At 50.6% G+C, this 18407-nt stretch overlaps 1 protein-coding gene across 2 annotated transcripts in view; it reads right to left on the bottom strand.

Moving 5' to 3' along the window:
- DDAH1 (dimethylarginine dimethylaminohydrolase 1) overlaps positions 1-18407 on the bottom strand; it is a 172792-nt gene that overhangs the window by 38730 nt on the left and 115655 nt on the right. For both annotated transcript variants that reach the window (XM_063938939.1, XM_063938938.1), the window contains exons 2-4: positions 10047-10146; positions 8491-8564; positions 3116-3235 (exon numbers count right to left, since the gene is read on the bottom strand). In XM_063938939.1, coding sequence (XP_063795009.1) covers positions 3116-3235; positions 8491-8564; positions 10047-10146 — 294 coding nt within the window. The remainder of the gene's footprint in view (positions 1-3115; positions 3236-8490; positions 8565-10046; positions 10147-18407) is intronic.

Genomic DNA, 18407 nt, shown 5'->3' with positions numbered 1-18407 from the left:
TTATTATGCTGAATTGTGACATTGTGAGAACAGTACATCGGTGTATAGTGTATTATCGGACACACCACTGTAATTTCACTATGGAGAGGAGCGCTCTATCTATCTATCTATCTATCTATCTATCTATCCGTGTTATGTGCTATTATTGCAGCTACGATTCTGTAGTCTGACCAGGTATGCAGAGAATAAGCGGATTACTGCCGCCTGCGCTGGGCACACTGGGTGACATCCGGCTTGGATTTCTCATGCCGGATACCCGCATTGCTGTGGCTGTCTCAGGAATGTGACGGTGACATAATATTTGTTTTGGCGTAAGACACATGGATATAATGGTGCCAAACGGTTGAGGCTGTGATTTGTACGCCTGTGCAGCCACCTATAATTACTGCGCGAGCCAAGGAATCATTACACGGTAAACATAACCCTGGCAGAGCGTAACCGAACCTGATAGTACGTAATTACAGATAGAGAACAGCAAATAACACGTGGAGGAGCAGTCTCTTATTCCTGCTATACAGCGAGCCTATTACATCAGTATCTCCTATATAATAGCCCAGATCTGTGACTCTGTGCCTGTCTGTATAACGCTGGGTGTGGCTAGGAGCTCTCATTGGGTTAGCAGCAGGTATATCACCCCCAGTCCACAGCTGATTGGGCGAGAAACGCCCTCCCACACAGGTTACATCCAATGGGAGGCTCTGCCCTTTGGCTGCTGTGTGTTCCCAGAGCAGGATTAACAGTGGGGCTGATGGAGCTGCAGCTCCAGGCCCACACCCCAAAATAGGCCCACTGCATCTGCATTAACATACCCTCCAGCAATTTACACATAAAAATCGCTACAAATTCCAAAAGGGGCATGGCCACACGGAAAGTGACGTGGCCACGCCCCTTTTCCTATACCTTCAATGGGAGTTTGGAGAGCCAAAAATCAGTACAGACCATAAAAAAAAGGTCCTGTACCTGCCAGAAAGGTGCAGCTGGAGGGTGTGTCACTGCATCTGCAGCAAGTCTCTGCGCTGTACATAGGGGGAAAATAATCCTTTTACTGCAGCGTCCTATGTCCTGCTGCCAGTCCGCCTGCTCCCTCCGGCATCAACAATCCCCACTCCCTAGCCACGGCGCAGGTGAAACAAAAGCTGCTGCGGCCACCGGCATAGATATGTATGAAAGCGGGGCAGTGGAAGGCTCTCATAGCCCTCCCTGCGCCGCATACTCTCTGAGCCCCGGAGCCTCCGCTGCGCGTGATGTCACAGAAGCGCCTCCTCTGCGCCACAGCCGCGCCCAGATCCCCAGAGGCCCTGACTCCACAACACAGCACCTGGGCTGCCGGCCTGGAAGCCCCGAGATGGCTAATGTAATGGATAGAGCGCGTGATATCGCGGGGGGTAATGTCTGGACGCTGAATCAATGTAAAAGGTGACAGTGCTGTGCAGTGCAGTGGGTGTGCAGTGTCACTGACACTGCACAGCACTCTCACCTTTTACATTCATTCAGCGAGTCAGTCAGTTCTGCCAGCCAGTCACTATTGTTAGCGCCGATGTCCCAACGCGCCGCATTACAGGGAAGTAGACGCACTAAATAAACTACAGCTCCCAGCATCCCTTAGAGCAGAAGCATTCCGGCCCTTAGGGCTGCTGGGAGCTGTAGTTTAGTGACTGCATCTTCTTCCCTGTAATGCGGCGCGTTGGAACACCGGCGCTAACAATAGTGACTGGCTGCTGTGCGAGTCTCCGGGAGAGCCGCTGCCAAAGGGAGGACAGCAGCTTAGCTGCTTCCAGGAGGAGAAGCATTACCCGCCCCTTCCCAATTCGCAGTACCTCCGGGCCCCATCCGCGGCACCCCCACACTCCCCCTCCACCACCTGCGGTGGCTCCGGACCCCCTCCTCCACCCGCAGCACCCCCGCGCACACGCCCCACCACCACCGCCCCTCCCCCACCCGCGGCACCTTCGCAAATGCTCCTCCCCCACCCGCGGTAGCTCCGGACCCTTACCCACAGCACCCACCCCCACAGCACCACCGCACCAGCCCCTCCCCCACCCGCGGCACCCCCAAACGCCCTCCCCCATCCGCGTCTCCTTCGCACCCACCACTCCACCCAACCACAGCACCTACTAGGTGATTCATCAGGCCCTGCGTGCGCTGTTCACGCCATTGCAAGAGGCTACGACCCCTTAATTATCGCACGCCCTTTGTCCATGCAATGTTTAACCACTCACACAATTATGATTGGAGGTAATACTCCATATAATACAAATACTGCACGACACAAGGGCATGCAAGGGTTAAGGGTGCGTAGCCCCTTCCGACGGTGTGAAGAGCGCCCGTAGGGCGTGATGAATCACCTAGTTCACCATATATACATACAGTCAGCCCTACATTCACCCCAACAACCCACCAGGCCCTACATTCACCCCAACAACCCACCAGAACCTAAATTCACCCCAACAACCCACCAGGCCCTACAATCACCCCAACAACCCACCAGGCCCTACATTCACCCCAACAACCCACCAGGCCCTACATTCACCCTAACAACGCACCAGGCCCCACATTCACTCTAGCAACCCACCAGGCCCTACATTCACCCTAACAACCCACCGGGCCCCACATTCACCCTAACAACCCACCAGGCCCTACATTCACCCTAACAACGCACCAGGCCCCACATTCACTCTAGCAACCCACCAGGCCCTACATTCACCCTAACAACCCACCGGGCCCCACATTCACCCCAACAACCCACTAGGCCCTACATTCACCCTAACAACCCACCGGGCCCTACATTCACCCTAACAACCCACCGGGCCCCACATTCACCCCAACAACCCACTAGGCCAGTGGCTCCCAAACTGTGTGCCATGGCTCCAGGTATTAATAATATCCATGAGGTAGTTTAATGAAACGGACTATGAAACTAATAAAGTCACCTGTGCTTAAGCATGAATAGTTTTAAAACCTGAATGGTAAGGGTGCATTGAGGACCACGTTTGGGCACCTCGGCACTAGGCCCTCCATTCACCCTAACAATGTAATAGCACCCAGTGGCACTAGTCCCCAGTTGCTGGAATACTTGGTCAGTAGTTTCGGGTAAGATAATGACACCAGACAGTACCTTTAGGGCTTTCTGAGCTGCCTCACTTGAGCCGATGACAATAAGGTTTGGGCCGGCCATGCTGCAGAAACTCTTCAGATGCAAATAGTCATGTACGGGGACCGTGGAAACGGCGTAATCCTGCAGAATTAACAAAACAACAATTACTGTGGCCCATTATTATTACTTCCTTTATCTATGTGGCAGCACGAGGGGTACACGCATTACAGAGTGCTCTATTATACACTACAGAGGTAACTACAGGTTGAGTCTCCCTTATCCAAAATGCTTGGGACCAGAGGTATTTTGGATATCGGATTTTTCCGTATTTTGGAATAATTGCATACCATAATGAGATATCATGGCGATGGGACCCAAGTCTAAGCACAGAATGTATTTATGTTACATATACACCTTATACACACAGCCTGAAGGTAATTTTACCCAATATTTTTATAACTTTGTGCATTAAACAAAGTGTGTCTACATTCACACAATTCATTTATGTTTCATATACACCTTGGGGGTCATTCCGAGTTGTTCGCTCGCAAGCGGATTTTAGCAGATTTACACACGCTAAGCCGCCGCCTACTGGGAGTGAATCTTAGCATCTTAAAATTGCGAACGATGTATTCGCAATATTGCGATTACACACCTCGTAGCAGTTTCTGAGTAGCTTCAGACTTACTCGGCATCTGCGATCAGTTCTGTGCTTGTCGTTCCTGGTTTGACGTCACAAACACACCCAGCGTTCGCCCAGACACTCCCCCGTTTCTCCAGCCACTCCTGCGTTTTTTCCGGAAACGGTAGCGTTTTTTCCCACAGGCCCATAAAACGGCCTGTTTCCGCCCAGTAACACCCATTTCCTGTCAATCACATTACGATCGCCAGAACGATGAAAAAGCCGTGAGTAAAATTCCTAACTGCATAGCAAATTTACTTGGCGCAGTCGCAGTGCGGACATTGCGCATGCGCATTAAGCGGAAAATCGCTGCGATGCGAAGATTTTTACCGAGTGAACAACTCGGAATGAGGGCCCTTATACACACAGCCTGAAGGTCATTTATTACAATACTTTTAATAACTTTGTGTATTAAACAAAGTTTGTGTACATTGAGCCATCAAAAAACAAAGGTTTCACTATTTCACTCTCACTCAAAAAAGTCCGTATTTCGGAATATTTGGATATGGGATACTCAACCTGTAGTAATAAAGTGCAACCCCGAAGGTCCAGTGCATCTGATGGGAAGGAGGGGCAGGGGCCGGACCTGCACATGACAGCTTGTCCAAATGTCCCTTTGGTGGGTGGGATTCTGACAGGTGTCTGTATCGGACAACCGAGCCTTTCCTCTGCGGTGAGTATTGCTGTCTGGCAGACGTGTGGGCTTGATTCTATTCCAGGCAGGATGACCTCCTGCGATTTCCCAACCACGCTCTGTTACCACTTCCTGTCAGTCACTTCCTGTCAGTCACTTTTCCATGAAATCTTCTTTGCGAGCGGATCGCAGCGGCCCCTCAGTGTACGCACATTGCGATCGCAGCACATGCGCAGTCTGAAGATAATCACTGTTGCGTAATACTCGCCCATTGCATACAAACATGGATTAGGCCCAAAGTCCAGGCCCAGAGTGACTATTACACACGCCAGAGACCTGGGGACTAGACACTGCTAGGCCCCATGTGTCACTGTCCTATAGTGGCTTCCTGGAGATACGGATCTGAGTGTGAGGTAGTAGAGGCCGGATTACCCAGGATCAGATTCGGAACTTGCAGGGGAACAATGAATTAGGGAGGTCCAAGTCATCGCTCCGGCTCAGTGCCCACCATCAGCACCTGCCACGTCCAGTACTGGGTGACGCCCGCTGAAGGACAGGTTACTGAAATTGATATCTACTGACTACTCCAGGTATACGATGGGCACCAGTAGTGGGCAAAGGTATGTGTGTCCAGCACTGGCAAGTAAATATACTACATGGCATGTGCCTGCTGGGCACAGGTAGGTAACTGGTCTAGGCTTTGTAGGAACAGTCTTGGCAACATATGTGTAATTTGTGGGTGCACATGTGTGTTGGCTACGGGCACATGCTAAGTAAATGTATGGTGCACTACAGAGACATAGAGGGCACAGTCTGGGTAAATAGGGCACTACAGAGATATAGAGGGCACAGGCTGGGTAAATGGGGCACTACAGAGACATTGCGGGCACAGGCTGGGTAAATGGGGCACTACAGAGACATAGCGGGCACAGTCTGGGTAAATAGGGCACTACAGAGACAGAGGGCACAGGCTGGGTAAATGGGGCACTACAGAGACATAGAGGGCACAGGCTGGGTAAATGGGGCACTACAGAGAAATAGTGGGCACAGGCTGGGTAAATGGGGCACTACAGAGACAGAGGGCACAGGCTGGGTAAATGGGGCACTACAGAGACATTGCGGGCACAGGCTGGGTAAATGGGGCACTACAGAGACATAGCGGGCACAGTCTGGGTAAATAGGGCACTACAGAGACATAGAGGGCACAGGCTGGGTAAATGGGGCACTACAGAGACATAGAGGGCACAGGCTGGGTAAATGGGGCACTACAGAGACATAGAGGGCACAGGCTGGGTAAATGGGGCACTACAGAGACATAGAGGGCACAGGCTGGGTAAATGGGGCACTACAGAGACATTGCGGGCACAGGCTGGGTAAATGGGGCACTACAGAGACATAGAGGGCACAGGCTGGGTAAATGGGGCACTACAGAGACAGAGGGCACAGGCTGGGTAAATGGGGCACTACAGAGACATTGCGGGCACAGGCTGGGTAAATGGGGCACTACAGAGACATTGCGGGCACAGGCTGGGTAAATGGGGCACTATAGAGACATTGCGGGCACAGGCTGGGTAAATGGGGGCACTACAGAGACATAGCGGGCACAGGCTGGGTAAATGGGGCACTACAGAGACATTGCGGGCACAGGCTGGGTAAATGGGGCACTATAGAGACATTGTGGGCACAGGCTGGATAAATGGGGCACTACAGAGACATTTCGGGCACAGGCTGGGTAAATGGGGCACTACAGAGACATAGCGGGCACAGGCTGGGTAAATGGGGCACTACAGAGACATAGAGGGCACAGGCTGGGTAAATGGGGCACTACAGAGACATTGCGGGCACAGGCTGGGCAAATGGGGCACTACAGAGACATTGCAGGCACAGGCTGGGTAAATGGGGCACTACAGAGACATTGTGGGCACAGTCTGGGTAAATGGGGCACTACAGAGACAGAGGGCACAGGCTGGGTAAATGGGGCAATACAGAGATATTGCGGGCACAGGCTGGGTAAATGGGGCACTACAGAGACAGAGGGCACAGTCTGGGTAAATGGGGCACTACAGAGACATTGCGGGCACAATCTGGGTAAATGGGGCACTACAGAGACATTGCGGGCACAGGCTTGGTAAATGGGGCACTAAAGAGACATTGCGGGCACAGGCTGGGTAAATGGGGTACTACAGAGACATTGCGGGCACAGGCTGGGTAAATGGGGCACTACAGAGACATTGCGGGCACAGTCTGGGTAAATGGGGCACTACAGAGACATTGCGGGCACAGTCTGGGTAAATGGGGCACTACAGAGACATTACGGGCACAGTCTGGGTAAATGGGGCACTACAGAGACATAGCGGGCACAGGCTGGGTAAATGGGGCACTACAGAGACATTGCGGGCACAGGCTGGGTAAATGGGGCACTACAGAGACATATTAAATGGGGCACTATAGAGACATAGCGGGCACAGGCTGGGTAAATGGGGCACTACAGAGACATAGCGGGCACAGGCTGGTTAAATGGGGCACTACAGAGACAATGTGGGCACAGGCTGGGTAAACTGGGCACTACAGAGACATAGCGGGTACAGGCTTGGTAAATGGGGCACTACAGAGACATTGCGGGCACAGGCTGGGTAAATGGGGCACTACAGAGACATTGCGGGCACAGGCTGGGTAAATGGGGCACTACAGAGACATTGCGGGCACAGGCTGGGTAAATGGGGCACTACAGAGACATAGTGGGCACAGGCTGGGTAAATGGGGCACTACAGAGACATTGCGGGCACAGGCAGGGTAAATGGGGCACTACAGAGACATAGCGGGTACAGGCTTGGTAAATGGGGCACTACAGAGACATATTAAATGGGGCACTACAGAGACATAGCGGGCACAGGCTGGGTAAATGGGGCACTACAGAGAGATAGCGGGCACAGGCTGGTTAAATGGGGCACTACAGAGACATTACGGGCACAGTCTGGGTAAATGGGGCACTACAGAGACATAGCGGGCACAGGCTGGGTAAATGGGGCACTACAGAGACATTGCGGGCACAGGCTGGGTAAATGGGGCACTACAGAGACATATTAAATGGGGCACTACAGAGACATAGCGGGCACAGGCTGGGTAAATGGGGCACTACAGAGACATAGCGGGCACAGGCTGGTTAAATGGGGCACTACAGAGACAATGTGGGCACAGGCTGGGTAAACTGGGCACTACAGAGACATAGCGGGCACAGGCTGGGTAAATGGGGCACTACAGAGACATTGCGGGCACAGGCTGGGTAAATGGGGCACTACAGAGACATATTAAATGGGGCACTACAGAGACATAGCGGGCACAGGCTGGGTAAATGGGGCACTACAGAGACATAGCGGGCACAGGCTGGGTAAATGGGGCACTACAGAGACATTGCGGGCACAGGCTGGGTAAATGGGGCACTACAGAGAAATAGTGGGCACAGGCTGGGTAAATGGGGCACTACAGAGACATTGCGGGCACAGTCTGGGTAAATGGGGCACTACAGAGACATTGCAGGCACAGGCTGGGTAAATGGGGCACTACAGAGACATTGCGGGCACAGGCTGGGTAAATGGGGCACTACAGAGACAGAGGGCACAGGCTGGGTAAATGGGGCACTACAGAGATATTGCGGGCACAGGCTGGGTAAATGGGGCACTACAGAGACATAGTGGGCACAGGCTGGGTAAATGGGGCACTACAGAGACATAGCGGGCACAGGCTGGGTAAATGGGGCACTAGAGACATAGCGGGCACAGGCTGGGTAAATGGGGCACTACAGAGACATTGCGGGCACAGTCTGGGTAAATGGGGCACTACAGAGACATTGCGGGCACAGGCTGGGTAAATGGGGCACTACAGAGACATTGCGGGCACAGGCTGGGTAAATGGGGCACTACAGAGACATTGCGGGCACAGGCAGCTGCAAACATTTGGCTAAATGTGTTGCCCACTGCCGGTACCCACTTAGGACTGTAGGCTATGCGGGTGCATCCACTTTCATGCTTAGTAAAGGCCGTTACTTACTGTGCGTGCCCCCTGATGTTCCATGTTACAAACCTTAAAAGTGTCAGCCAGAATTTCCGCCCCCCGCTGGTTGGTCCTTTTCGATAAACCCACAAAGAACTCGCGTCCTGAAATGAGCAGAGAATAGAGTACGGGTGAGCCCTGGAATAATCAGCAGCGTGTATATACCGCACGGCAGTGTACAGATAACCTCCTGCGTATTTACATCCTTTTATAGCACTCGCTATGTGAGAGTGTGGACTCGCGGCGAATCCTATACACGCACTCAGCAGCGCCACCTGGTGGAGGAACAGTTACTGTTCATCGTGCTATAACATACTGTACTTTTTAAAAAAGCTTCTCTTAAGCACAGGGGCCTATTCAGTACAGCGAGAAACGTTCAGCTTGTGTGAGAATGACGTATCTTTCCATGAGGAAAATACCACATATCACAGCAACGTGTCACCCAAATCTAATGGGAGAGCCTGCTTGTTATAACCGCCAGACCTTGTGCGACAAGTGGGAGCACAGAGAGCGGACGCAAACTCATCAGTTGTGCATGAGACTGTCAGCTGCGCGGTTCCTGGGTACGCTGAGAAGCCGCTGTCAGGCAATGGAAGATTGCATACTGCATATGATATAACAAGTGTGACGGTAGCAGAACAGGTATCGCGGCGTCTCTAGTAACGCGCAGTTGTGTCATCTTCTATATGTATTTATTAAAACATACTGGTCCTGATTCCGAGTCGCATGTGCGAAAATTCCTAAGAAGTTGTGCGGCACATGCATTCCGGAGAGGGGGGGGGGGGGGGGGGGGGGGCAGATGTAACATGTGCAGAGAGAGTTAGATTTGGGTGGGTTATATTGTTTCTGTGCAGGGTAAATACTGGCTGCTTTATTTTTACACTGCAATTTAGATTTCAGTTTGAACACACCCCTCCCAAATCTAACTCTCTCTGCACATGTTACATCTGCTCCACCTGCAGTGCACATGGTTTTGCCCAACTGCTAACAAATTTGCTGCTGCGATCAGGTCTGAATTAGGCCCAGGGTCCGACTGAGGCGAACGGTGTCTGAAATGTTCCGGTCATTCCTGGGTAGTGGCCAATCAGACGCACAGGGATGTGGCGTATTACTATAGTGGCATAGAAGTGCTGGCAAACTGGATGCCATACTCAGACGGACAATCAGCACCCAGGGTGGGGCTGCGGCAAGTTTCTAATGACTGCGACTAAAGACGTAAAAAGTGGGATCGCTGCGACAGTGGGCGTCCCAGCCCTTGCACAGCCGGACACACGGCTGCCAGCCAGGGGGAGGGGCGATACTAGAATTAGCATAAAGTCACTACGGCAACAGATGCTAACGGGTCAGAATCAGGACCATGTGTATGGGTTACAATGAGAGTGCCAGTGTCGCTGAATCTTCTCACCACCCGAAGTGCCACCTGCAGATGAAGGTGATAAGAATTTATTGCGGGCGAGCAGAAACACTTAGTGAAACGCTTTCAGCAGAACATTTGTAGTTTGTAGACGGAAGCGACAGAGACGTCACCTCAGGAGATAACACAGTAATGAGAGCGAATGTCGCACAGACGTAACTGTATATATTACCTGTAAACAAAACATCTCCGCCGTCTAAGGTGGCGTTTTCATCGGTCATCTCCACCACGTTCAGCTGCAGGTCCTGCAGCGCTTTCTTCACAGCGTCCACCTGCGGATGTGACAGAGTTCATCATTAATAAAGGTAATTTTATTCTCTAGAAACATTTCTCATTAAATATGCAGCATCTGCCCCTTGTTCCGTCTTGTGTGCTGTTTTATCTGCGAGAACATACGTGTTTCCTACTTAGGCGTGACTTATTCAGACTAATGACGTCCACACACACGCACACATGGGTGATCCTGACACTTGGCCACACATGTGCATGCTTACACAGGACGAGATGCAGCCATTTGGGTCCCTGTGGCGGAACTTAATGCGATGGGAAGAGAACATAACACACAAGGGTAGGGATCAGCCAGCGCAGGGGGCACGGGCTAAATTAGTCACAAAGGTACCTCTTTGTCAGGGGTAAGGAGATCAGGGTTACGGATGCCATCTTCTGAGGTAAATGGGCACCTCCGCATACACAGCAGCCAGGAAACAGTACACCAGTCCAGGGTTTTTGTGCAATCTAGCCACAGATAGGTTCATTGTGCAGTACAGATTAACAGTACATTACATAGATCCCAGCCCGTCTGAGCACTACATAATGGCCCTCATTCCGAGTTGTTCGCTCGCTAGCTGCTTTTAGCAGCATTGCACACGCTAGGCCGCCGCCCTCAGGGAGTGTATCTTAGCTTAGCAGAAGTGCGAACGAAAGATTAGCAATTCTGCTACTAAAAAATTTCATGCAGTTTCAGAGTGGCTCAAGACTTACTCCTAGCTTGCGATGAATGCAGTCTGTTTAGTTCCTGGTTTGATGTCACAAACTCGCCCTGCGTTCGGCCAGCCACTCCTCCGTTTCTCCAGCAACTCCTGCGTTTTTGCCTGTCACACCTGCGTTTTTTAGAACACTCCCAGAAAACGCTGAGTTTCCACCCAGAAACACCCACTTCCTGTCAATCATACTACGATCACTCGAGCCTTGTGTAGAACTGCATAGTTTTGTGTGAAAGTACTTAGTGCATGCGCGCTCCGTACCATGCGCATAATTGCCGATTTTAAACCTAATCGCTGCGCTGCGAAAAACGGCAACGAGCGATCAACTCGGAATGAGGGCCAATATACAGATTCCCTCTCTCAGAGTGGTGGGATCTAATGCCCCTACCACAAACATAGGCGTATGTCTCATAACCAGCCTGCTGCCTGTTCCCCCAGGTAGTGAGACCCTGAGTACAGCCCTGACACAGCTTATATCAGCCTCTTACAGGTGCAGGAACTAATTAGCCAGATCTCAGGCTGAAGGCCTACAATCCCGAAATGGGCCTAGTGGATGGAGGCCTCCCTTCTCTCCAGCCATCGCAGGTATACCATGCGCATGCGCAGAAGCAGCCAGAGATTCGCACGTCAGCTGAGCGGCGGACACCACTTCCGGGTGTCCGCAGCTGGACTCAGTCAGTCATCAGAAGCAGCATTCGATGGCGGCCAACCATCTCAAAAACAGCTACTTCATGGAAAATGTACTTCCATCACAATGTGACTGTCGATGGTTGCTAAGCATCGGCTTCCAATGTCCATCCCTACCTATAACTAAAGCTGGGTACACACTTGGACGATATATATAGTTCATTCGAGCGCCGGACAATATATCAGTTGTGCGTCGCGCGTGTGTACGCCTGGTATGTATGTGAATGGCGTAGTTCCCACACACATTAAGGTTGGTCCTGCAGCACAGCCGATATATCGACACATCTGGCGGTGTGTATAGCGGAGCCGACTGTTGGCTGCAGGAACTGCCAACAATTACATCACAGCTGAGCGGGCCCGACCAGTTGCGTCGTCTGGCCAGTCCGGTCCCGGCGGTTGGCACAGTTGGCTACCGTGTCACCTTCGCGGTCACATGGCACCTTTCCCTGCTGCAGCCTTTACATAGAATATTTTCTTCACCAGTGACCCGGCGGCTGCTGAAATATGCTTTCCTCACAACAGGATTATTAATAAAATATTTGAGGACTTTAAATTGTCATTACACAATGTCCCGGAGCCGTGACAGCAGGAGCTGGCAGTCGCCGGCTTCCTCATACCTCTATGATTAGGACAGGTGATGACGTGCGTGGCTGTTTATTTTTACTGACAATTAATGAGGTGGCTATCCCAAAATTCTACAGAAATATGAAACCCTGTAATGTCTGCTCCTCTTCCCCCGGGCAGTGGATGGCAAATGTCAAATAGTATAATGAAGTATGCGGGGCTGTAAACACGGCCGTATATCTCCCGTGCACCTTCCACTTGTGACAGAAATATGAGGCTGACATTTCAGAGAAATTGGAACCGTGCAGAAAATTTGTACAAGAATCCCAGGCCGGCGATTCGGACTACGGCGTTACATCATTCGCCATACTGTGAAATGCGTCACTTTAACAGAACGCGGAGAGCAAATCCTGCAACAATGAGGAACCGGCAGCTTGCCAGTGAGACGTCGGGGTTTACAGGTTCATCGCCGGGTCTGAGAGACTAAGCTGCCACTGTTATATAGGCACAGATCTACTAAGTACCCGGAAACCCTTATTAAATAGCAATACCATGCTGGAGGTGGCATCAACGATTTTCTTACTCATCCTTTAATAGACATATATAGTGTGGCAGATGCTCAATTAGCTTATGCTGCTTTCAGATCGCAAATGCCGGATCCTACCCGGTAAGAGAAACTTGTCCTTACCGGGTGGGATCCGGCATTTGCTCTCCTCTGCCGGCTTTCCGACCCGGCAATATACCGGGTCGGTTGCCAAAGAAGCGGGGGGCGCAGCAGGGGTGGAGGCGGCGCTGGGAGATGAGCTCATCTCCCGCGCCGCCTCTCCCTATGCTGTGAATGGGAGCCGTGTCGCATCGGAACGGCTCCCATTCACACTGCGCCTGACCCGGTAATCAACCCGGTAATAACCCTTCTTTTTAACCGGGTTGAATTACCGGGTCAGGCGACCCGCTAATTCAGCAAAGGTACTTTCACATCGCACACTGACCCGTTTCGACACGGCAATTTGCCGCGTCGATACCGGGTTATTTGTGCGATGTGAAAGGGGTATTAGTGATATCATTCAGGTGCTTGAAAGGGAGGGGTATTTCTAAGCAAGAAAAAAAAGGCATTTTGTTTCCCCCAGCACCCTGAATGATAACAGTAACCAAATATAAATCCCACACAATATTAGAATTCAGAGATCTCAGTTACATATATTTGCGCAAATGTATGAATAAATCCCCAAAGCCACATCAAGGCGTCTCTGTATATTTGGGGTCCCTAGCGCTATATCTAGGTGCAGGGTGTGGCACCCCAAAACACCAACATAAGCTAGAAAGCCCAGGGCAGCATACCGGTGAAAAATCTATAGTGTTAATAAATTAATGTTAGGAAGCCGAAGCTATAGAGAAAGTGATACAAAAATTAGATGTAATTAAAATGGAGAAATAGTGTTAAAGAAATTAGTGTGCAAAAAGTGTTAATAGAATGTAAAGGTATGCCACACTAAAGCCATCCAGCTCAGCCAGTCCAGAGGCACCACACCTCACACCTCCATTACCCCAATCTGGGTCTAAGATTAACCAGCAAGGAGCCACATGATAATGGCTCCTTACTACAATATGTCTAAGCTAAGAGCTACCTACCTTGGAGCAACCCCATAATGCTCCATGTGGCATGTCAGGGCCCGCACCTCCTCCTAATGCAGGAACCTCTCTGCCTTTGCGGCTATGGGGCTTATTCATACATTTGCGCAAATATATGTAACCATTTATTAACCAGGTTGGTTTGACTTTAGGATACTTGGCGATGTGGCTGCTCGGATTGCCGAGGTTATTGTCATGGCAACGTGATGCTGGCTCTGGTATTGTTACATTCAAGCCTGTTTGCCTTGTTCTTAGTGTTTTGGGAGACAAGGGTGCAGTGTTTTGGGAGACAAGGGTGCACAGATTGCTAATTAAGTTGTCATGGCAACGTGACACTGGCTCCGACAGGCGGAAGTCAGCGTCTGCATTACGTACGAGGATGTGAGCCTGTCCGCGCGTACTGGCGGGTTGCCATGGAGACGCGGACAGGAAGTGAACGCAGTGTGGGCGGAAGTGTCCGTCGGCACTGAAGTTCTTGAGGGAACACAGTTAATTATTAACGCACTGCATGCCGGGTACACGTGGAGACGTGTTACCATGGCAACCCGCTCACTTAATTAAAAGTTTAACCAAGCTGGTTAATTGTTTAAATTTCCGTTTTTTTCTTCATAAATAGCATTGTCATTAGAGCACTCTTGATCCTTGAAAAAGCCCCAATTGCGGGGAGAAACGCGTTGGCTGAGTGCTTACAGGTGGTTCCTGCATGACTTGGTTTCTTGAGGTTGGAATTGTGTTATTACCATCCTGCTGGTTAGTGCTGTTTTCGGCCGGTGGCCATACCAGCTTTTTCACTGTCCGCCCTTGAGCCCTTTTATGTCAAGGTCCCCTGCTTGTGTAAAAAAAACTTTTACATTTTTTAATAAAGTGTTTTTAATTATAACACTTTCTTTATGAATATCCTTGGAGCTACACACAAAGAAACCGTTATGTGCGGATTTACATCTTTCTCTGAGTGAGTAATGGTACGCATCGTATTATACGGTTGACTTACAGTTTATGGTGGAGTGAAAGATACCTTTATGTGTGGAGACTAGTTATATTGATTGTGAGTGGGGTACGCCATCCATCTCCTTTGAAAATATGGTTTTTCTAGCTGCATGTTTACTTTCAGTATTTAAAGACGTACTACACCATAATGTGTTATTTCTGCTTTTGTTACATATCACTTTGATACGTCCTATGGAGTGGGAGATTTGATCGTCCACATACCACAACAGGAGGAATCATCTAGGGATTGGACTATTTTATACATAATCATATGGACATTAAGTATCATTTCAGATATATGAAACTACACTGAGCGCTTTTATTTGAGCTTTTTTTAATTTGCCACACTATATATGTCTGTTGTGAGAGGCAGAGAGGTTCCTGCATTAGGAGGAGGATGGAATGAGCAGAGCAAGCGGTGAAAAGATGCCATGCCCGCGGAAGAGATGGACTGGGGGCATACCCAATGTCTCTGTGCAAGATTACAGGAATCTTGAAAACATGAGCAGCTGCGGTGCATGAAGAGCAGACTTATGAGGGTCTAGTCCCGTGATGGCTAACCTATGACACGCCAAGGCACTTTGACTGACACGCCTGTTGGTGCTGCCCTTTGGTTACATGTGCCGCTCTGCTCCAATCCCTGCTTGTTGAGTCATGTGCGGCTCTGCTCCAATCCCTGCTTGTTGCGTGCTTGTTGCATGGAGGCGTGGTGTCACGGCTGGCGCGAGCGCTCTGCAGAGAACCGGTCAGAAGAACGCTACAGGAGGAAAGGTGATTGGCGAGGTTCACAGCCCTGTAGACAGCCAAGTAAGGTGGCCTTCCGATCCCCACATCCTGCACCTGCAGGCCTGAGACCCGGGAGACGAGTTTCACAGCCCTGTGTGATCACCGCAGCCCAGTCCGTCATAAGCAGCGCAGGAGGACTTGTGATAATCAGCATTGTGTGGCTCTCCTGCAAGTGCAATCATTACGTAGTGTAGTGCTTTCAATTATTTTGTACCAGGAGTCTGTCCAACAACACCGTTACAGAGGTAATAAAGCATTTAATTTAATAGGTTTTTAATGACCTCTGTAACAGTGTTGTTGGACTGACTCCTGGTACAAAATAATTCTCAGCATTAAATAATATTAAAACAAATAAAAGAAACAGACTGACAGATTAAGTTAGTAGCGCTTGCTTGGCCCTGAAGTGCACAAAATACGGGTGGTCTTCAGTATGCCGACTACAACCCTGCAAGATTTAGCAAATGCAATTCAGCAACAGAAAAGTCACTAAGCCTGGTAAATAATTTTCTCTGACGTCCTAGTGGATGCTGGGGACTCCGTCAGGACCATGGGGATTAGCGGCTCCGCAGGAGACAGGGCACAAAAATAAAGCTTTAGGATCAGGTGGTGTGCACTGGCTCCTCCCCCTATGACCCTCCTCCAAGCCTCAGTTAGGTTTTTGTGCCCGTCCGAGCAGGGTGCAATCTAGGTGGCTCTCCTAAAGAGCTGCTTAGAAAAAGTTATTAGGTTTTTTATTTTCAGTGAGTCCTGCTGGCAACAGGCTCACTGCAACGAGGGACTTAGGGGAGAGAAGTGAACTCACCTGCGTGCAGGAAGGATTTGCTTCTTAGGCTACTGGACACCATTAGCTCCAGAGGGATCGAACACAGGCCCAGCCATGGAGTCCGGTCCCGGAGCCGCGCCGCCGACCCCCTTGCAGATGCCGAAAAGTGAAGAGGTCCAGAAACCGGCGGCAGAAGACTTTTCAGTCTTCATGAGGTAGCGCACAGCACTGCAGCTGTGCGCCATTGTTGTCACACACTTCACACCAACGGTCACGGAGGGTGCAGGGCGCTGCAGGGGGCGCCCTGGGCAGCAATGAGAATACCTTGTTCTGGCTAAAAAATACATCACATATAGCCCCTGGGGCTATATGGATGTATTTAACCCCTGCCAGGTCTCACAAACTCCGGAGAAGAGCCCGCCGAAATAGGGGGCGGGGCCTATCTCCTCAGCACACAGCGCCATTTTCCTGCTCAGCTCCGCTGCGAGGAAGGCTCCCAGGACTCTCCCCTGCACTGCACTACAGAAACAGGGTAAAACAGAGAGGGGGGGGCACTTTTTTGGCGTTTTTTGATATATATTAAGCTGCTATAAGGGAGACAACACTTCTATAGGGTTGTTCCTATATATTTATAGCGCTTGGGTGTGTGCTGGCAAACTCTCCCTCTATCTCCCCAAAGGGCTAGTGGGGTCCTGTCTTCGATAAGAGCATTCCCTGTGTGTCTGCTGTGTGTCGGTACGTGTGTGTCGACATGTATGAGGACGATGTTGGTGTGGAGGCGGAGCAATTGCCGGTAATGGTGATGTCACCCCCTAGGGAGTCGACACCGGAATGGATGGCTTTGTTTATGGAATTACGTGATAATGTCAGCACATTACAAAAATCAGTTGACGACATGAGACGGCCGGCAAACCAGTTAGTACCTGTACAGGCGTCTCAGACACCGTCAGGGGCTGTAAAACGCCCTTTACCTCAGTCGGTCGACACAGACCCAGACACGGACACCGAATCTAGTGTCGACGGTGAAGAAACAAACGTATTTTCCAGTAGGGCCACACGTTATATGATCACGGCAATGAAGGAGGCTTTGCATATCTCTGATACTGCATGTACCACAAAAAGGGGTATTATGTGGGGTCTGAAAAAACTACCTGTAGTTTTTCCTGAATCAGACGAATTGAATGAAGTGTGTGATGGAGCGTGGGTTAACCCAGATAGAAAACTGCTAATTTCAAAGAAGTTATTGGCATTATATCCTTTCCCGCCAGAGGTTAGGGCGCGCTGGGAAACACCCCCTAGGGTGGATAAGGCGCTCACACGCTTATCAAAACAAGTGGCGTTACCGTCTCAAGGAAACGGCCGCCCTCAAGGATCCAGCGGATAGGAGGCTGGAAACTACCCTGAAAAGTATATACACTCATACTGGTGTTATACTGCGACCAGCCATCGCCTCTGCATGGATGTGCAGTGCTGGGGTGGTTTGGTCGGATTCCCTGACTGAAAATATTGATACCCTAGATAGGGACAGTATTTTATTGACTTTAGAGCAATTAAAGGATGCTTTTCTTTATATGCGAGATGCTCAGAGGGATATTTGCACTCTGGCATCGAGAGTAAGTGCGATGTCCATATCTGCCAGAAGAAGTTTATGGACGCGACAATGGTCAGGTGATGCGGATTCCAAACGGCATATGGAAGTATTGCCGTATAAGGGGGAGGAATTATTTGGGGTCGGTCTATCGGATTTGGTGGCCACGGCAACAGCCGGGAAATCCACCTTTTTACCTCAGGTCCCCTCCCAACAGAAAAAGACACCGTCTTTTCAGCCGCAGTCCTTTCGTTCCTATAGGAACAAGCGGGCGAAAGGACAGTCATATTTGCCCCGAGGCAAAGGAAAGGGTAAGAGAGTGCACCAAGCAGCTTCTTCCCAGGAGCAGAAGCCCCCCCCCCCGGCTTCTGCAAAGCCCTCAGCATGACGTTGGGGCTTTACAAGCGGACTCAGGGGCGGTGGGGGGTCGACTCAAAATTTCAGCGCACAGTGGGCTCACTCACAGGTGGACCCCTGGATCCTGCAGATAGTATCTCAGGGTTACAGGTTGGAATTCGAGAAGTCTCCCCCTCGCCGGTTCCTAAA

The sequence above is a fragment of the Pseudophryne corroboree genome, chromosome 9 (assembly GCF_028390025.1).
Source record: "Pseudophryne corroboree isolate aPseCor3 chromosome 9, aPseCor3.hap2, whole genome shotgun sequence".
In the NCBI taxonomy this organism is placed as follows: domain Eukaryota; kingdom Metazoa; phylum Chordata; class Amphibia; order Anura; family Myobatrachidae; genus Pseudophryne; species Pseudophryne corroboree.
This window is presented reverse-complemented; position numbering and strand designations above follow the sequence as displayed.